Source organism: Eutrigla gurnardus (assembly GCF_963514095.1).
Source record: "Eutrigla gurnardus genome assembly, chromosome: 11".
In the NCBI taxonomy this organism is placed as follows: Eukaryota; Metazoa; Chordata; class Actinopteri; order Perciformes; family Triglidae; genus Eutrigla; species Eutrigla gurnardus.
The window spans coordinates 6,668,034-6,689,913 of record NC_139925.1 but is presented as its reverse complement, the minus strand read 5'-3'; the positions used below and the strand labels follow the sequence as shown (position 1 = coordinate 6,689,913).

General features: G+C 40.4%; 2 protein-coding genes across 3 annotated transcripts in view; both read right to left on the bottom strand.

Moving 5' to 3' along the window:
- Positions 1-8,167: 8,167 nt before the first annotated feature.
- On the bottom strand, positions 8,168-11,423 carry LOC311020807 (uncharacterized protein C6orf118-like; the record flags this gene model as incomplete). Its single annotated transcript, XM_084021023.1, is given in 8 exon segments — positions 8,168-8,432; positions 8,617-8,801; positions 9,067-9,128; positions 9,214-9,338; positions 9,819-9,881; positions 10,497-10,619; positions 10,817-11,314; positions 11,316-11,423. Coding segments are annotated over 8 exon segments (1,299 nt in total). The 3' UTR covers positions 8,168-8,297.
- Positions 11,424-13,123: 1,700 nt separating this feature from the next.
- pde10a (phosphodiesterase 10A) overlaps positions 13,124-21,880 on the bottom strand; it is a 31,796-nt gene continuing 23,039 nt past the window's right edge. For both annotated transcript variants that reach the window (XM_084020990.1, XM_084020991.1), the window contains exons 12-22: positions 21,650-21,742; positions 20,491-20,677; positions 19,481-19,623; positions 18,857-18,940; positions 18,618-18,768; positions 18,338-18,493; positions 17,528-17,700; positions 17,304-17,415; positions 17,013-17,093; positions 16,673-16,761; positions 13,124-15,546 (exon numbers count right to left, since the gene is read on the bottom strand). In XM_084020990.1, the coding sequence (XP_083877116.1) occupies positions 15,447-15,546; positions 16,673-16,761; positions 17,013-17,093; positions 17,304-17,415; positions 17,528-17,700; positions 18,338-18,493; positions 18,618-18,768; positions 18,857-18,940; positions 19,481-19,623; positions 20,491-20,677; positions 21,650-21,742 (1,369 nt within the window). In that variant the 3' untranslated portion in view covers positions 13,124-15,446. The remainder of the gene's footprint in view (positions 15,547-16,672; positions 16,762-17,012; positions 17,094-17,303; positions 17,416-17,527; positions 17,701-18,337; positions 18,494-18,617; positions 18,769-18,856; positions 18,941-19,480; positions 19,624-20,490; positions 20,678-21,649; positions 21,743-21,880) is intronic.

Here is a 21,880-nt window from a genome sequence, read left to right as displayed (position 1 = left end):
AGACAACGCGGATAAATGGATATAATCACGGTAGACATTCATTGTTGGCTTTGTTGGTTTGATAAAAAACAACAAGGAAGAAATCCTTGGTGACGTAGCGGAGACGATCTAAAGTGAGTTTCTAGAGCTTTCCATAAATATTCAAAATAAAAGTAATTTTATGTTATAATGCGAAGTTACTGACCTCGCCTCTACACTTTCTCACAGAATAGTATAACATAAAGTGCCTTGAATTATCAAAGTATAGTATGCCTTGAAAAAAATATATATAGTACATGAAATCAACCATATATGTGACTACTGCGGTCAAGCCAGCCGACACTTAAATCTCCGTTGTCAAGCCAGCCGACACTAAAATGGAAGTGCCCCCATATACTCACATTGACGGTAGACGCATGCAGATTGCCCAGATCGGGAGCGAGCGTCGAATTTTACAAAGTTAGCGGAAGGAACCAAGAGCGACAACTTCCGGTTTCAAAATAAAAGCTAAACAAATCGTCGATTAAAAGAAGCAAATAACAACTTCCGGTTTCAAAATGAAGCCAAACAAACTGTATAAGAAGCAAATATATTTTTATATATGAATTTGAGTTTTTATTCACATTAACTACAAACATATTGTCTATGTCTCTTATAAATTCACAGGAAATTGGCACTTCATTGTGAGGAAATTCTTCATTATGTGTGTTGCTGAAAAGATAATTTAACATTTTTTTCAGAAAATGCCTGATAGATTTGTGTTCAGGACATCTCAGACTCCGTATATACTGTCGGAGAGAAAGAGGAAAACATTTTTATTAGGGTGTCCAACTCCCTCGCTCCTCTTTTCATGCGCTGATCCATGTGTACAGTCCAATAGATTCTATGTTTGGACAAATTTAAAGCGCTTGCACAGCTACTGTATATACTGGAAATCAAGAATTTTACCGTACCAATTAAGGTATATTACAAAGTAAATGTCCTACATTTTTACAGAATACGTTGATTTATCAATGTCTGGGGTGCTATAAAAACACCTTTGTCAATAATTCCAGAATGACACTGATATATTTGTGTTGAGGACATCTCTGACTACATACACACTGAAAATCAAGCATTTTTACCGTACCAATTAAGAGAAATTACAAATTAAATGTCCTACATTTAACGAAAAATAAGTTAAATTATGAATATTTGAGGTGCTATAAGAATACTTTTCTCAATAATTCCAGAATGACACTGATATATTTGTGTTGAGGACATCTCTGACTACATACACACTGGAAATCAAGCATTTTTACTGTACCAATTAAGAAAAATTACAAATTAAATGTCCTACATTTAATGAAAAATAAGTTAAATTATGAATATTTGAGGTGCTATAAGAATACTTTTCTCAATAATTCCAGAATGACACTGATTGATTTGTGTTGAGGACATCTCTGACTACATACATACTGGAAATCAAGCATTCTTACTGTACCAATGTGGAGAAATTCAAGTATAAAAGTCCCATATTTATACCTGGAGAATTGCATATTTGCCTATATTTGAGCTTCTGTAAAAACACTTTGCTCAATAATTCCTGGCTATGGGTGGTATATTTGACTTCTACACATAGAGGACTACAACTATACTTTAAATCAAGCATTTCTACTGTACCAATGTGGAGAAATTCAACATCAAAGTCCCATATTTATACCTGGAGATTGCATTTTTGCCCATATTTGAGCTACTGTAAAAAGATTTTGCTCAATAATTCCTGGCTATGGGTGGTAAATTTGACTTCTACACATAATTGACTACAAGTATGTTTAATATTAAGCATTTTTACTGTACCAATGTGGAGAAATTCAACAACAAAGTCCCATATTTATACCTGAGATAGCATTTTTGCCCATATTTGAGCTACTGTAAAAACACTTTGCTCAATAATTCCTGGCTATGGTTGGTAAATTTGACTTCTACACATAATTGACTACAAGTATGTTTAATATTAAGCATTTTTACTGTACCAATGTGGAGAAATTCAAGTATAAATGTCAGTGTTTCCCATACCATTGTACAGGCCTGGCGGGGCCGCCAGGCCAAGGAGACCTGCCGCCAGGCCAAAAAAAAAAATCAATATGCCAAAAATAAGCCACCTATCAATTAATTCATAAATCAATAATAGTTTACATTAGGAGCGCCCGCAGCCAATGGCGGCGCCAGAGTATTTTTTCTGGTTCAACTACGGTGGGGCTAACTCATACGACGGTGGGGCTCAAATCAATGTCAGAATTTCAATGTGAATATATAACAACACCCAGTGGCGCTGCCAGCCGGAATCCAGTACGCACTGGGAGGACTTTTTTTGAAGGTGGAAACAAAAAATTGATGCTGCTGAACCGGGCCGGATGCAGCCGCATTTGAGAGGACGATCGCGCGTGTGTGCGCAATTACGCATAGCGTGTGTTGGCCCCTCTCCACTACACAATACAGCTCGGCTCTAGTCTCGTCACCTCTCTGCTGCTGAGCACTGTGGGCCGAGCCGATGCATGTCTCTCTCCCCGGGCCGGCAGAGTTATCATACCGTACTGTGCGTGCGTGTCCAAGCGTGTGTGTGCGTGCGTGGAGTGCTCACAAGCGTGCGCTTGTGTTTAGGTCGGGGATGGAGGGCACAAAAAACTATTTGCACCGGGGCCTATCACCATGATATACACTACTGATTTCACTGATACTGAAAACATTAGATTTTGTCTTAAAGAAGTATTTTTCCATTTGTTGTTGTATTTGCCGTTTCTGTGCGTACATTGAAATTGAATCCTGGCGGCGCTGACAACACCCTCCCACAGCTATAAACACGCACACAGTGAGAGAGAGAGACAGAGACAGCGAAACGTGAATAGTTACGTTAACAGCCGGGACCCGAGTGGTCATCTTCCCCTGCAGGTGTCAACGGTGCGTCCGTAGTTTTATCCAACACGCCCGCCACCGCCATCTGTTGTTCCGTCCGACGACGTTTAAAAACAAATGTATCCATGATCAATTTTGACCAGCTTACTAACGTTAACTTAACGTGAGTGACTATAAGCCGCTAACGCGAACTGCTAGAGCCAGGTAGCTTACAAACTAGTAGCCTGCTGTCTCTGTGTCGGGCATACACTAAAAGCGGGCTCACATGAGTGACGTTGACATACGGACAGTACAGTCTGTTAATGAACCCAGATCAGTGACAGTTGTCATCGCAGCTGCCTGAATGCCGTTACGACGTGACGTGGTGGTGCTGTTGAACTCCGCACTTTTCACATGGGAGAGAGAGGGGAATGTGACATGTATCAAAGGATCTCCAGCCGGGATTCGAACCTGAGGCTGCTGCATATGTGCAGACATGGGTAAATGGCATGCACTCTAACCACTCAACCACCTGCCTGCCTGCCATGAATAAGCCTTTTTATGACTGTTTTGGACTCACTACACTCAGATTTTGATTGACACGCGATATAGAAGCATATGTTAGGACTTTTACATCATTTTTACAACATTTTATGAATTTTGTCGATTTTTCACTTTTTTTTTCGACATGCTATAGTATGACTTTTTTTTTCCCTGAAAAAGTTGACCATGGCTTTTTATGGCTGTTTTGGACTCACTACACTGAGACTAGGTGCGTCAAGCGATATGAGCGATTTTTATGACTCTTTAACAATTTTAAATATTTTTTTATGAATATATTCTGACTGACTTTTTCGTGAATTTTCGACGTGTTATAGTATGACTTTTTTTGGGGGGGGGGGGGGGGGGGAATATGACGAAGCCTTTTTATAACTATTTTGCACTCACTACACTCAGATTTTGATTGACACGCGATATAGAAGCATATGTTAGGACTTTTACATCATTTTTACAACATTTTATGAATTTTGTCGATTTTTCACTTTTTTTTTCGACATGCTATAGTATGACTTTTTTTTTTCCTGAAAAAATTGATCATGGCTTTTTATGGCTGTTTTGGACTCACTACACTGAGACTTGGTGCATCAAGCGATATGAGCGATTTTTATGACTCTTTAACAATTTTAAATATTTTTTTATGAATATATTCTGACTGACTTTTTCGTGAATTTTCGACATGCTATAGCATGACCTTTTTTTAACAATATGATCAAGGCTTTTTTTTTTTAAAGATTATTTTCTTGCATAGACACCTTTGTATTTAGCGGTGGATAGAGAGGAAACATGGGAGAGAGAGGGGGATGTGACATGTATCAAAGGATCTCCAGCCGGGATTCGAACCTGAGGCTGCTGCATATATGCAGACATGGGTAAATGGCATGCACTCTAACCACTCAACCACCTGCCTGCCATGAATAAGCCTTTTTATGACTGTTTTGGACTCACTACACTCAGATTTTGATTGACACGCGATATAGAAGCATATGTTAGGACTTTTACATCATTTTTACAACATTTTATGAATTTTGTCGATTTTTCCCTTTTTTTTTCCCTGAAAAAATTGATCATGGCTTTTTATGGCTGTTTTGGATTCACTACACTCAGATTTTGATTGACACGCAATATAGAAGCATATGTTAGGACTTTTACATCAGTTTTACAACATTTTATGAATTTCGTCGATTTTTCACTTTTTTTCCGACATGCTATAGTATGACTTTTTTTTTCCTGAAAAAGTTGACCATGGCTTTTTATGGCTGTTTTGGACTCACTACACTGAGACTAGGCGCGTTAAGCGAGATGAGCGATTTTTATGCCTTTTTAACAATTTTAAATATTTTTTTATGAATATATCCTGACTGACTTTTTCGTGAATTTTCGACGTGCTTTAGTATGACTTTTTTTTTGGGGGGGGGGGGGGATATGACTAAGCCTTTTTATAACTATTTTGCACTCACTACACTCAGATTTTCATTGACACGCGATATAGAAGCATATGTTAGGACTTTTACATCATTTTTACAACATTTTATGAATTTTGTCGATTTTTCACTTTTTTTTCGACATGCTAAAGTATGACTTTTTTTTTTCCTGAAAAAATGTATCATGGCTTTTTATGGCTGTTTTGGACTCACTACACTGAGACTTGGTGCATCAAGCGATAGTCATTCTGGAATTATTGAGAAAAGTATTCTTATAGCACCCCAAATATTCAGAAATATACCTATTATTTGTTAAATGTAGGACTTTTACTTTGTAATTTCTCTTAATTGGTACTGTAAAAATGCTTGATTTTCGGTAGGTATGTTGTCAGAGATGTCCTCAACACATATCAATCAGTGTCATTTTGGAATTATTGAGAAAAGTATTCTTATAGCACCTCAAATATTCATAATTTAACTTATTTTTCGTTAAATGTAGGACATTTAATTTGTAATTTCTCTTAATTGGTACAGTAAAAATGCTTGATTTTCAGTGTGTATGTAGTCAGAGATGTCCTCAACACAAATATATCAGTGTCATTCTGGAATTATTGACAAAGGTGTTTTTATAGCACCCCAGACATTGATAAATCAACGTATTCTGTAAAAATGTAGGACATTTACTTTGTAATATACCTTAATTGGTACGGTAAAAATGCTTGATTTCCAGTATATACAGTAGCTGTGCAAGCGCTTTAAATTTGTCCAAACATAGAATCTATTGGACTGTAAACACATGGATCAGCGCATGAAAAGAGGAGCGAGGGAGTTGGACACCCTAATAAAAATGTTTTCCTCTTTCTCTCTGAAAGTATATACGGAGTCTGAGATGTCCTAAACACAAATCTATCAGGCATTTTCTGAAAAAAATGTTAAATTATCTTTTCAGCAACACACATAATGAAGAATTTCCTCACAATGAAGTGCCAATTTCCTGTGAATTTATAAGAGACATAGACAATATGTTTGTAGTTAATGTGAATAAAAACTCAAATTCATATATAAAAATATATTTGCTTCTTATACAGTTTGTTTGGCTTCATTTTGAAGCCGGAAGTAGTTATTTGCTTCTTTTAATAGACGATTTGTTTAGCTTTTATTTTGAAACCGGAAGTTGTCGCTCTTGGTTCCTTCCGCTAACTTTGTAAAGTTCGACGCTCGCTCCCGATCTGGGCAATCTGCATGCGTCTACCGTCAATGTGAGTATATGGGGGCACTTCCATTTTAGTGTTGGCTGGCTTGACAACGGAGATTTAAGTGTCGGCTGGCTTGACCGCAGTATGTGACTGGTGCATATTTTTATGATGTCCTTCTCTTCTTGACTCCAACGTTCTGGATGATTAAAACTAAGCATGAATCTATGTATTCACTCTACTGTGTGCAATTTTGCTTTTTATAGCAAAATTGTCTGATCTTTTTTCCTGAGGATTTAAATCTGATTTTATGTTCATCCAAGTGTCTGTATGTCATATTTGTCTCTTTTGAGTGCTCATATTCATTTAATTTCATGCTGTTACAATCCTGCTGTGATCCAGTATTGATTTAATAAAAGTTACAAAAAATCAACTGGATGTTTGGATTTTGTATGAATGATACGTTTGGCGAGAAAATCAGGATAAAATGAACTTTTAGAACTATTAAAATATGAAAGTGCTTTCAACCATGTGGATGCAACCCCAAAATTGAAAGAATTATGCATCAACTTTAAAAAAATGTTTGTATTATTATTATTTATTTATTTTTACATTTTATTTGCTTGTTTTAATGTTTCTTCTACAATGCTTTTACTGTTTTATGTAACTTATGTAACTTTGAATTGCCCTGTTGTTGAAAGGTGCTATACAAATACAATTGCCTTGCCTTGTCTTAGCAAATATGCTGAACTGTTTCAGTTGTTACATTTTGCTTTACTAGAGCCCCTTTTAGACAGCACAACAAACAGCACAACAAACAGCATAGAGGTAAGAAACACCAAAGAGCTTATAGAAAAACTTCCCCTAGGTTTTACTATATATCCCACTACGAGTGATGTGTGTTACCTTAACACAAAAAGATATAAAAACGAGACAAAAGGAAGTTTAAAGAACACGATAGTAGTAACAGACATGATCGTAATAAATAAAACAATCATACAAACACAAAAACATTAACACACATACTGAGAACATTAATTATGGTGCTTTTTCACATCCCACATCACAACAATGAATAACTGCAGACACAGACTAAACATCCATCCATAACTGTTTATCCTATTCAGGGTCTTAGGGGGGCTGAAGCCGATCCCAGCTGATTCCCTGGACAGGTCTCCAATCTATCCAGACAAAACATTATTTTAAGAATTTGTCATGTCTCTGCTGCCCTCTGGTGTTTGAAGAGTAATATGTAAGCATCCTGGTCCAACATCAGAGTTCCAGCTGTGAATGCAGTTTTTTCTTCTTCCAATTGCTCATTCAGCCTCTACAAATGAATACGCTTATTGTCTCCTGTAGCCAGAAATGAGAGGACTTTTTATTTTTATCCTCCACATCCTCTTGCGGTATCATGTTCATACACAGCTCCATACAGAATAAATGAGAAAAAGATGGAGGTAACAATATCCAGGTCCTTTTTTCTGATGTGAACACTTCTCTTCTCAGTTCATAGCTCTCTAGGCTAAACATACACAACAACTAATTTGATTTCTACCTTAAGGCGGAGGTTGTTAACAACATACTAATTGGGCTGCCCTGGGCCACAAAACCACATATGTGAAGTGTCAAATTCCCTTCTGTTCTTTAGCTGATGGATGACTGGAAACTAAATTACTCAAAGCTGTATTTGAGCACATATCTTAGGCACCTAGAGTTGAAATTGAATGTTTCTACTTCTATTTCACCACATTTCAGAGGCAAATATTGTACTTTTCTTTAACATTCGCTTCACCTCAACCAACTTCATCAATATAGTACTTAAAGTTTCCATCAGTATCAATAAAAATATAAAATATATAATCTGCCTAATGGGTACTTAATCTAATCTTATAAATCTTGTGTACATATGACTGTTTTTGTGGTATTTGTACATTTTATATTCATATTTGTACATTGTAATTGCCTGCTTGCTGGTCAAAGATGTTTCCTTTATTTTATGTCACTTTGGAACTTCCACCTCAAGAAACCATCCTCCGGTTTACTTGGCGGCGAAGCTATTCACTGTCCGTTTGCAGGTCACGATGTATTTCATCCCACAGCATCCTAGTGAAACAGGAAAGCAGCAGCAGGTCAGAACAAGTCACATGTCTCTGAGTCGAGTGTCACAGGACGTGCAATATAACATGTACCGTCTTGTGGCCTTGCTTGCTTTCTCTCTGTTCAGCATCGTGTTGATGTGGTTTTCCAGATCCTTGAGGGGAAATGGAGATTAAAAAATGACATAGCAGGACATGCATTTCAAATAATGTATTACTTTAAAAAACGATAAGGAAAGAAAAAGGTCCCTTGCCTTGCTGGTGGTCTTCAGACGGTCATTTGAAGCTATGAGTCTCATTCTCTCTGTCTGGAAACAAACAACCACGCTAAATGAAAACCTGCAGCCATTGTGCATGTTTTAGCAATCATCACACTTCCAGATTTGATTTTATTTCTGAAAGAGTGCAAACTTGATGCTCAATGTGATGCAACAGTCGAGCTCTGCTTGTGAGGAACATATGAGTATTAGCAGACGGTTTATCTTCCAGCACCTTCAAGTCTTTGATGCATCTTTCAGTGGCTGTGATTGTAACAGAAGACACGGGCTTCTCCTTAAGCTCCTCCTCCAGCTGTTGGATCTCCCGCCACATGTTCAACACCTGAAGCCTCTTGGATTGGACGCCGTCGGTTCGGCCGATGGCAGTCCCACTGTGCTGCAGACGTGACAGGGCTGTATCTGTCCACACACAGAGGAGTCTATCATGAATGCTCTGTGTGATGTATCTGTACTTGTCCATACATACCCCTGCAGGAATTATAAACTCACAGATGACTCACTAACACCACAAACCCCTCTGTATGCGTGTTGGCATTACAAAGTCATTATTTGTTCAGTCTGTCCAAACCAGAGAGACAAGACATTTAAAAGTTAGCATGTGCTGCAGCCTGCAGTGTAATATACAGCCAATGACTAGATGTACCAGTGTAGTCAAAAGACTTACTCTTTGTGTCTCTGTCCTCTGGTCCTATTCTAGCTGGAACATTCTGTGATTCATGTTGGACTCTGAGGTTAAAAGACAACAAATATGCTTAAAATAATGAGACAGTATATAATAATATCTGGTTTTGGGAGACGATCCTCGCAGTACCGCTTATTCTCTTCTAGAGCTCCTCGGGCTTCTTCCTCCAGCCTGCAAACCTCCTTTTCAGCATCTTCCAACTCCATTTGCCTTGCTTTGTCATTGCCAAGATCTTTAAGTGAAGTATCCAGCGACTGTAACAGAACAACGGCAAAAACATATGAACACTTGTATTGTTTGAGACAAACACAAAAGTGTTGAAACGACCCCATAAACATATTCTTCTATGTCAAACATACATGAAGTTATACTCTTTCCAATGGAGAAAAAACATCCCATTGCAAGCAGGCCTGACGTCAGTTCCTAATGAGAAAATAATCAAGAAAATGTATAACAGGCCCTGTGACAAGACCCTTTGAGCTGTTACTAAACGACAGGTGCAGTTTTGTTACATAACATAGACTTTGCATTCAACTTTGCACGTATGTTTCTGCTTTTAAAGGGCAGAATTCTTGCACTCAGTATGAAAAGCAATATCCAGACTTGTTGTCCATCAGCTAACACCCACAGAAGGGAGTTGATGTTTTTGACAGAAAATACGGTAAGAAAGTCATATCCATGGTCTACTTCCTATATGTCTTATGTACATATTTGAATAAATTATGATGCGTTACCATGCTGCTGTGTGGAAATGACTGGGAAGCCATCAAGTGGTTGACATACAAATCATAATCGGCCTGGAAGAAAAAAAAACATTACTTCAATCCATGTATTTTATTGATTTATTATTATGTGTCATTGTGTTACAGCTGATGGTGGAAATGGTGGTGTATAAAATATCCAGCTACTGTGTGTTAACAAATAACACACATTTATTAAGTTACTAATATATTCTAGCTATTGTTAAATTCTATGAATTCGATTTGTGTCTTCATACAGGACCCCCAAAAACTACTAATTCCTGTAGTTTTATGCTGTCAAATAATACGATTTTGCATGACAACCTCTCTGTCTACTCATTGCAACAAATGAATGTCAAGCAGTGTTCATGTGCAAAATGTAAAAACATGTATAGCGTCATGTAAACTCATAAAGCAGTTTTACTGACAGTGTGAGCAAAGCCGCAGTGTGCAGAAAAGAAACTCGCATGAACCTGAGCTCTTTCTCATGAATGAGCAGTAATGCAACCGTTGCCCTCTCATGACCTGCTACCAGACGCATCATGACCAGGTTCCAGTGGTTGCTCCACTTCCGCTCGCTACACCAGGGACTCTCTCTCTCTCTCTTGGCTCTAATAGAAGTGACGGCACATGCTAAAAATGTGCCAGTGGGTACAGAGGAAATGGAAAAACCTTAATTTCCCTCAGGATGCGTCCAAATACTGGTGAGCCTTCACATACATCATCAAAGACGTCACTGAACACCGCAAGGCGGTCTCTGCTGGGCCAGCTTTGCGCTGACATCCTCCTCAGCTCCTGGGTATGACAGGAACACACACAAAAGAAACGTTACCGAGTTAGGATGTGAGTGTGCATGTATTTATTCGTGCACCTTCTACAAGAGTTTCAGAATTGCCTTCTCCTGTAAAAATCACATTGGTTCGCTTGGAAATAGTGCAAAAGTGCAATTACAAAAATGCACAATATTATGGTTTGCACAACCCTTCTCTCACCTTTTGCAGTTTCCTCTCATGCATTTCAGCAACATTTCTTCCAGCCCAGACGTCCTGCTTGCAAGACCGTTGTTTCATCTTTTGCTGGTCTTCATTATTCAGCACTGTCTGGGCAGAATGCCGTTTCCCTTCCGGATCAGATGGAGCGTGAGACTCTTTCTGGGGAAAGTTTCTCGGCCGGAGCGGCAGGCAGTTTGAGACACAGCAAACTTCCTTCGGTAGATTTGCATCTCCCCTCTTGTCTGCGTGTGATGAGCGAGCCTGATCTTGTGCTGACCTTGACACATCACACTCCACTGAAGCAGTGCCAGCGGAGAACTCAGAGGGGCACTGTTTCATGTCTTTCCTCTGTACACATGTCAGTGCCTTTGCCCGTGTTTGCTGAGGTGTCAGAGGGTTTGGGGTTTCTTGTTCTTTCCTCCGAGACATCCTCCAGAAAGACTGCTTTGTCCCCTCGTGAGCCTGACTCTGGTTCAGGCTGCGGGGCCCGAGATGACCCCGAGGAGGAGGTCAAGATATCAGCCTTCTGACCAGCTTCAGCAGCCGGCAGCAGACTGCTGATGTCGCTCCTAAAGCACACAGGCGTTGGCTTACATCTGCTGGACATGGCGATGAACACAAATTATTACGGTTTTCACATTAACATTTGACCCAAATGCATTTACTTGGCGTTAGCTTGCGATTTTTGGCTTCACAAGTGAGTTAACAATGAACTCAGTGCTGTGGGGAAAGTATTTTCAGCACTAAAAACACACACTGCGGTAAAGTTAATCTATTGTTAAGTAGATGCTAATTTTAAACCCGTAAACCACATGTCTGAGTAAGCTAGCAAGAAGCTAGTTTACTAATTTACTTTTTGCGGTAACGTTACTCTAAAATATTGCTAATAAGCAGTGGAAGCTTGTAAACGAAGACGACATACAGAAACAATTAATAATAACCTCACCTGCAGCGTACTTAAGTACAGATTTACGACAAAAGCAAACTTTCTTCACGGCCACAACAGTTCCTTACTCGGTTGCCAAGGAGACCGAAGCGCGTAATACCTGCGTTGCGTTCAAGGCCTCGATAATAATCGTTCCCTTCACTCTTAACGTGGTAGGTGCATGATGACGCCTCCAAGTGAGCATTTGTTCCTCTTATATGAATTTAGACGTCTAAAAAAATATTTTAAAAAATCACAGATGTCACAAATATATCGGTTCCTCTCATGAGCCAGAAAAATCACTACATGACTTGTGGTTTCTACCACTGAAAATAAACAGAACTGTGCACTGTCGATTATTAACTATCAAAATAAAAATACGCTTTCAACAAATTCCTCCCATTTTCCTATTTTTGTGACATTTAAACGTTTCCTGTGATCCACCACAAATCCTTGCACACAGTAACCCAATTACCCGGCGAATCTTGTAAATTTGGTTATTGGGGAAATCTGGTTACTGCAAAACTCCAGTAAATACTTTAATCAAACTATTATCTTAATCTGGTTATTCACAATAATTGGGGCTATTGTGTGCAAGTAAACATGCAGTTGTGAGCGTAGCCTACAGAGCAAAAGAGAGGGAGGAGGAGGAGGAGGAGAAGGAGAGCAAAACTTGGCCCCGGGGGCTGGAACGGCCAGAATAGGAAAGCACCCAGATGGCAAAGCTGAGCATGAGGGAAGGGAGCGTGTAACATGTTGTGCTTCATTGAAACAAGTCGGGCTGTACAATGGTTGTTTGCAATCATTTGCATTCATGTGTCCCTCCTTATCAGTGGATGTAGTGATGATGTTGGATAAAATGCAGTGTGGGATGGAAGAGGATCCCAAAAGTTTATTTGCCAGAAGTTTAAGGATGCAGTGTTGGTGACAGAGACAAGGAAATGCCAAAGTGTATTTCTATATGTGTGCATTTACATAACCAATTAGATTAGAGGGTCAGTGATTATGAATGTAGAGCAAGTAGAGATGGTTTTACTCCACTCCATCAAGCAGGAATTTATTGAAGTTGGGAATAATCTGTATTTAATGGGACCAAATAGAACAAAATAATGGGGCTAAAAATGTATATATTAATGAATATAATCTAGAACTAAATGGGTTGCCCCCTGTAGAGTAGGGGAATTTTCAAGCCAGTAATTTGAGGATCCCAATTCCTATTTATATTTCTAAAAAATGGACCTGATTAAGTGTGATAACCAATCAGAAGTGATGCATTGTCACCCAATACAGCTCCCACAATAAAATAGTATCAACAGTGAAATAAATGCAAACAAATAAAGTCATTCAAACAGGTAATAAAGAACGATCTGGCACAGAGATGTATTTTTCAGGTATTTAATAAAAGTCATTTGGGCTACTGCTCTTACGTTTACAGTTGAGACATTCCGCAATTATTCTGGGTAACAGTAACATGTCTAGACCGTTTTGTTTATCTTAATGTTTACTTTGTACAAAACAAAAAAGGCCAACATTATTTTTCTTTGTATAAAAAATATAAGTTAATTTAAATTTAACTCTAATTAAGAAAATAACAATAGTAATAATAGCAATAATAATAATAATAATCAATAATAATAATAATAATAATAATAAGGATAAAGATCATAAGCTAAACATAGTGCAGACATTGATATATAACTGGTGCTGAAAAGTAGAAGGGACAGTGCAGTGTTATGGACTTAACCATGTTCTCAGGTGGGGTTGGAGTGGGGAAAGAGACAGTCAAAAGCTTACTCTCTCTCTCTCTCTCTCTCTCTCTCACACACACACACACACTCACACACACACACACACTCACACACCCACACAGTGTACACACCCAGTCTGAAAGTGCACGACCGCCATTCAGTTTAGCGCCATCAGAGCATACATCTCAGTCTGTACAAACTAATACCTAGATTGCACACAGTATACACCTATTACCGTTATTACGCAAAATCATAGAGAAAATTCAGTTTAGGTGCACGCTAAATTGTTGCTCTCGGGTTGAAGCTTACTGGAAGCAAAAAGTAAGACGGAGGACACCGTGGAGACCGATGGTGCACTGCCACCGCCGCCGATCAGCAACGCACAAAAAAAACATTCTTCAAAAGATGCACATTCACACCATTGGGGGGGCCCACAGTACCAGTCCTAAAACTAATTATTTGAGCGGCAATTTCAGTCTTGGAGGGACGACGTCCACTGGAATGACAGTTTCAAAAAATAAAAAGAGAGGAAAAAAAAAATAATTATTGTCTTTTGGAAGATCTCGGAAACTCATTCGAAAAGAGTCCAAATGTGACCCCTTGCGTGGCGTTGGAGGGCGAGCGTTAAGGAGGATGATGCGTTCTTCTGTTACACACCTGCAGGAAGTCAACCAAACATTCAGTTGCAATCCCAGAGATAGACATGTGAAGCACTGTGCCTGGCTTTGAACCTGCAACCTTTGTCAAATTAGACTATATAGCCAGATCGCGTCTCAAGTTTGTGTCAAATCTGTAGAATCCACCGGGTTTAGCCAATGTGTGCAGCAGCATCCTCCTTTTACTTGTGTTTTATTCATGGTTGTTGGAAATGGTTACTGATTAATGAGGAGAAACCAGATTGTTGCATGAAATAATTCATGATGTGATAGTGGTGTGAAAAAGTGTTATGACAAGGAAAGTATAATAGTATGCAGGCTTACGATGCTATAAGTCTGCCCACTACTATACTATAATGGATGCTTTATATGCATCTTCCAAGTCCTGCAAACATAATTGCTGCTGGCCTTGGGTCAGGTCCTGCTAACCAGAAAAGAAAGAAGATGCACTATGCAGTGGGTTCCTAAATGCCAGGAGGGGCCGGGGGCAGTGCTTTGGGGTCCCACACTTCAGGGAGAACCATTGTGACTCCCTTGTGACTGTGTTCACACAAGCGTCGACATTCTCTAAATCCTATCGTCACAGTTCATCCACATTTTGTACAATATGCTGCAGGGGATTTCTCCACGTAGAATAGGCTGTGTTATTATTCAAGTACTGCAAAGGTTTTTTTTTTTTTTTTTTTGCTCAAAAAGTAATAAAAAAAACATTCCGGCGTCCACCCTCTCAGTTAAGGTGGCATTAAAACCATACGTCTGCTCTACACATTCCTTCTGTCTCTGGAAATACCTTGCTGAAGTAGTGTGCGTACGATAAACCTACCACAGAAGGCAAACAGTACCATTTCAAAAAAGAAAAAAAAAAGCCTGAACCGACAACAAGATTTTCACATATGTCTAGCCTGTGAAAGGTTCAGAGTAAGGCCTCCAAATACAAGACCGTAAAAGAATCACCTCATATAAAAACAAATCCTAACATAACATAAAACAGCCAACACAAATTAAAAACGGCACGAGTCCATTCTACCAAATGAATTCCCAAGCTGAGTGGATGTAGAGCGATGGGTGGAAGTCCCGCCCCATCGGCTGTCTGTCAGTCTCTGGGATCGGTGAAACCGTCAGTGTCGACACCTCTGTCACCCGATGAGGTAACTGTGTGTTTTTAAAGTCAAGTTGCCTTGAGCTGATCCGTCTCCTGCCAACAGAGGATGCGGGTCCCCCTCCCCCCCTCCAACACGTCTCCGGGTCCGTGGCGGGATTCTAGCTGTATTCCTTTGGTGGGCCAGCGACCCCTTTGGTAGTCAGTTGTCAACCTTGACGGGGCCTGAATCACAAGGCCGGTTGGGCACGACGTCCTGCAGCTCCCCCCGCGATATCTTCTCCCACTGGCTCAGGTTCTCCCTGCAAACACAAACACCTCCATCAGAGTCTGCTTGTTGTGGGTTTACTATCAGGGCTGGACGTGCAAAGAAAGATCATCTCAGCATCAATCAAAGGCATTAAAAATGATTTTTTTATTTATTTTTTATTAGTTTAAAAAAATATATTGTTTCCTTTCAAATTAGATTCAGTTAATAATGACCTTTTCATTTGATTTTCAGCCATATTATATTATTATAAAATGTGTATTTGTTCCACAGCTGTCAATTTAAATTTGTCTTGATTTTAATGGACTGCAGCTACAGATTGGGCTAGCTTGTTAGCACTTTGCTGCCACAAGGGTGTGCATCCGATGCTAAATATGGCCGGGACATAATACCGTCAGACACGGAACAGAGATGACATTATGTAACGGAAAATATCAAATTATGGTTCAGAACGAAGCTGAAAGAAACCAAAATGCAACTTAACAAATAAATAAATGATGCTTAAAAACACTGGTCAAACACACGTCAGATCTTTTATGTCATGAAGGCAACGTCTCCCCCTCTGTGGTGTAATGAAGCCTGACACACGAGCACAGAAAACGCTGCCCTGTGCTGCGTTCACTTAGCCAGCCTGATGCAGTTTACACCACTGTGGCAGATCCCACAACAAGCGGCCGGGCTCCGCGGGGTCTAGGCTCGCTGCCCACCCAGGGCCCGGTGCTGACGTACAGCTGGGGCTTAAATATTACACCACTCACTTTGTTTGCATTCCCCCACAAATCAAGGTCACATTGTTGTAAAGAGCAGAGGATTACACCAGAGGGGAAGGCACATTTTGCCATATGATCCCGTACAGCACAACAAGCAGGAATAACACATATAAATACATTTCTTATTGAACGTGAGAGAAAACACAACACAATTTCCCTGTTAGTGAACTTCATTCAGTGCTGAAATGAGTCTGACTGAAAATGTCTTTCAGAAAGTTCTAGCAGAAGTTTGTTTAATCTAATATCAGTGCAGTAAACCTGTGTGTGTTTTGTTTCTTTTGTGTTTTTGACCACAAAAAAGTATAAATTAGAACACCAAGAATTACGTCATCATCTATCGCTAAATATACATGAGGTAAGTTCTCTGTGTGGAAAGCTTTGAATACTTACCTGCAGGCTTTTAGAAGAGGATTGGACGGAGGGAAAAGCTCCGATAGCGTCGTGTAACATGGAATTGCGACAGCATTGTAGAATCCCACCTTAAAAAAAACCCAAAAGAAACCATGAATGCCATACATTATGGAGGAAATGCAATATCTGGTGATTTTAATTTCCTGCTGTCTGTGATGTTTCGATGATAACAAGATAATGTTTATTAAACTACATAAACCCAGAGCATTCTGTAGGGTAAAAATAAATCTATTCTAAAAGTTGTAAACTCATTATTTACTATTAATTTGACAACTAGTACTCCATTTAGAGACTTTTAGAGTGAGAGTGCTGGTCCTACTTGGCCTTGGGGAACCTCGTCCTTCTTATCTCTGTCCATCATAGCGATCGGCTGCATCCCAATCTTCTTCATCTCATCTCCCTGCGGAGGAACCAAATGAAGAGAGAGAGAGAACTGTCATTTTTGCTGACTGCGGCAAATCTTCTGACCACTAGAACGACACGATTCTGTGCTGTACAAACTGTGCAGCGGGACAGCCGGGCATCGCAGCATTGTCAAGTAACAACAGAGGTCTGACTGTCACACTGGAGGCGGAAATGACACTGACACTCCGGCAGCATCCCACTTTACCTCGGCCCAGAACTCGGCGTAGATGTCGTTGGCTGTGAGCCGTGTGATCTGCCACTGCTTGGTAACAGAACACAGGTCACACGCTGTCATCATCAGACCAATCACACGGTCCCTGGAGGGGAGCAAAGCCTCGTTAGAGCCATGAGGAGGAAACTCAATGTGCCGTTTATGCGCCGCCAGGACCGGGTGCGACGCTGCTGTGAGACCCGGGGCGTGATCCTGACCTGTGTGTGTGGTTGCTCAAGTCCAGCACACTGGAGCCCAGCAGCTCCGAGAGCTGCTGGTGGTTGTTGAAGTAAAGGGCGAGGTCGGTGGCGATGATGGCCTTCCGGATGATCTCCAACACCTGCTCGTACTCGCTGGAATTCAGGTTGGAGAAAATATTGTGCCCTTCCAGCTATGAGAAACAAAGAGATCAATAAAAAAGCAAAAGCTCCACTTATGAGGCGTTCAGCTCAGCGAGACCACAACAGGTTGTAATCTCACGTTCATGTCAGGTCCTCTCAGGTTCATGCAGATCCTGGACATTATAGAAGAGGGAACTCAGAAGTTAATATAATATGTATATATGATGCTTTCAGTGCATCTGTAAATGTGTTCGTGTATCGAAATTATGTTAATTTATATATGAGACTGAAAATAACATGTACATTTTTTTTTCTCTTCCACAAAAAACAGCAGCTGAACAAATTTAAAACAAATATTAAATGAAATTCTGGTTTGATTTTTTTATTTGTGGTTTCTATCTCTAAAAGGTAAATGAGTTTCGGAAGCTATGTGTTTTTGCAAAGTTTGAGGGCATTGCTTTACTATATTTTAAGTGGCCATATGTCTTTATTATTGGGATTCAAATGATGACCTGCTTTCTGATTTGCTAATGACATTTGTCCACATATTGCATAATGATGGATATCCTACACTTGCTACTGTAACAATCACTCTTTACTTCTGCAATTAAAGGTAAAAAAAAAAAAGAGCACATCATTTGATGCCTTTAAAAGAGGAACAGTTAGTTCTGCATAATGGAGCTCTACCTGCAGGATGGAGACGGTCTGAGAGAAGTGGTGCTGCTCCATGGTGGAGGTGGAGTACAGAGCAGCCAGCGGATGGTCAAACTTCTGCAGGTAGGAGTTGCTGTACCCCCGATGGTCCAGATCGTGGCACAGGCAGGCGACCAACAGACCCTTCTTCTGTAGACCAGAGAGGGAAGACAAAGAAACACTAAAATCACAAAGTTCCTCTAGGTGCTGATCTGTTTTTTGATGTATTGTTTTGTCTCGGAGCAGTAAAACCCAGACCATATAAGCAGCAAACCTCTAGCTCTGTGAACATCCCGGAGGTCTTCTGCAGGATGGCGTACATGCAGTGCGCCACCGTCACCGCGTGCTTCCAGTTGTGGTAGGGCACGCGGCGGTAGTTCTTCCGTACAGACATGGTGAACCGACACAGCTTCTCCAGCTCAAAGCTACACAGGGAAACAAAAGGATTACTAACGGATGACGAACCTGAGCTGCGATGAAAAGCGTCGTCGTGGCTCGGCAGTGACTCCTAACCTGGTTTTTCCACACGAGTTATGGACCATGTAGATGAAGACGGCGGGCCAGATCTCCTCAAATGGACTGATGTCAAAGTGGAACCTGGAGGAGGGGCGACGAGACGGCAGGAGGGACAGATTAGTGGACTTCCGTGGTCTGGGTGTGTTAAACCTGACAGCCTGTCCTCCATCCTTCCTTACTTATGTCTCAGGAGGAATTTGGAAAAAGCTCTCCATGCATTTATCTTCAGGAGACTCCATTACTGATCCCTAAAACAATCAATTAGATGGCTGCAGCTGATTCAGAAGGTCTTTACACTGACTTCCTGTCTGTCAAAGATTCTTTTTAATGCACTGACTGGTTATGGGCAATGCATTTCTGATCTTCTGCTACATTATGAGCCAACCAGAGCCTTTAGGTCTGCTTTAAAACCCAACATGGAGAAACAGCATTCAGTTTTTATGCAGCGGAATTTAGCCTTTTATTAAATCACTTCACTGTACCTTTTATTCTTGTATCTAAATGTCCTTATAATGTGTTTCTTTTGCACTTTTGCACTGGGATCGGCTTAGAATCACCTTGTTTCTGTTTAAATAAATTCTCCTTGTCTTCCTGCACTGAACGGGCAGACAGGGCACTCACATTTCGATCTCTTTGTAAATGGGCGTAGGGAGGTTGAGCTGGGTGAGGGTCTTCCATTCTTCTGACGTGCAGATGCTGTGATAAGACAGCTTTTCCATCGTCACTCTGTAAATGCATTCAGAGTGCCGGATCCTGTGGTACATCTGCGGGAGAATAAATACCAGGAGAATATCTTAAATCTTTGTCGAGTATCACTGTTGGAATTTCCAAAAAAAAAAAAGGGGTCGGACAAAGTTAAGTTATCCGAAACTGTCCCGTATCATATTTTATCCGTCTCAAAAAGAAACAATCTCCACATCTGGTTTGTATCTCTGCCCCCCCCCCCTTCCCAGACAGACAGGAATAAGACAGGTACAGGCGCCAAGCCTCACACCTTCCACCATAAATCAGGATAAATCAGGAGCCGGCCCGAGCGAGTTTCCTAGAGACGCGGGGGCATAAATTACAGCTGAACATAAATCCTGTCAGCGGACGGATGCAGACTGCTCGTCTTAAAATATTAACACGCCTCATCAATTTTGAAAACCAACTCGGTGACGCTGCTCCTGCGTAAGTTTGTCGCACGAGATGATGGTGAGTCAGGCCCCACAGGGAGGCGAGGCTCCGACGGACAGACCACACAACGCAGGCTTCCCAGAGTTGATTCATGGCATGGCACACAACGGCCGTGTGTTCCACGTGAGGGGACGCCAGAAAAATATGCTTTTATTCATATTTTGGGGGCAATCCGCGGTTTAAATAGAAGTTGTTGGCACTATCTTTGTCAACCTTGGAAAAACTTTAAATTACTTTCTCTGACAAATAGGGAAAGGGCCAGCCTGGTGACAGCTGAAACAAGCCGTCCAGCCAGTATGAATGTAGGGCGGCGCTGAGTGACAAAAAGGTGCGGTTTTCTGAAAATAACAAATCAAGTATTCCATGAAGAATCGTCTAATCTGGCTTTTGCAGACAGATATAAAGAGAATCAGCTAGTTGTTTGAGTATTTAAGGACAAAAATGACATTACTCACATTTGCACAGTGTAAGGCCAGAGCACAAAAGACAGCAAACATCTTAAAGTTGTTCTCATCCGTTTTAGTGAAGGCACTTCCGCTTAGCTTGTTCACCATCTGCACCACACCGATCACGCTCCCCCTGCTCACGATGGGCATGCACAGGATGTTCCGCGTGGTGTAGCCGGTTTTCAGGTCCACCTCTCTGTGAGGGAAGACACACACATATACAGTATGTTGACTCATCAGACATTTTATTTAAGTGAGTTTATGAATTGAACTAGACCGTAGACGTGCAGTGTGTTTAAGTCTTGATCCCTTGGGGCTGAATTCAGAAAGTTTCCGAGTACAAAGATTGGTCCCGGTGACGAATTCTAAGAAAATTCCTCAAATGATGACGTTTTAGAATTTAGAGTTCACACCAAATTTGCATGTGACTCCTAACGTGATCACAACACTAAGATATTTTGCAACTGTAAAAATGCAAAAAAAAAAAATGCTTGCTGGTGTATAGGTTTACATGCTGACTGATGGCACCATGTGACTATATGTGAATAGGCTACAGAGCAAGTAGGCTTGTGTTTTCATACATAAGATAAGATACTTTATTCGTCCCGCGGTGGGGAAATTTACAGTGTTGCAGCAGCAAGACAGTAAAGATAAGGATGATAAATAATAAATAATAAACACGCATTAACAAGTACAATATAAAAAAAGGTATTAACACTAAGACTATATAAAGTCTTTGTGTCATTGTGTAGGATACTTTTAAAGTAGGTGAACAGAGATGTACATTGCGTAAAATTGTATTCATAATTCTATGATTAGGACTATTGATTTATCTGTCTTTCTTTGCCAATTATCACAAAGGGTGCATTTTTCTCTTGCATCACAGCAACGGCTTCAAACACACTTCCTCAGTTAGAAAAACGTTTCTGACTTTTCCTTGAATTTACCTAAATCACTCCTAAGCTGGACTGCTTGCTGGAAGTGTTTAGGCTCTGGGAGCATGTTTGTGAATACGGCCCCTGCTGGACTCTGAAGGCCTCTGTAATGAGTATGACTATAGAGTTTTATACTAAATACAGGAGAATAAACTAAAAATTGTAGAGGACAAATCATATCAATCACAAATCAATCACATATAACGGAGGTAAAAACGGCTGTTGGAGTTTACCGGTTGAACCGGGGGTCTGCATAGGCATCCGGGATATTTAAGACCTCCCCAGTTTGAGCCACTTGCCCAGCTATTCCCTTCTCTATAGAAAACCTACAGGGAGAGAGGAGGACGAGAGTTAGCTTTGTGGACGGGTGAAAATCAATAATAATACAAATTCAAGTTAAAACCTGACTTTGGAAAATGCAATTTACGGCACAAATTGTGTGTAGATTACCTGTTTAATATATT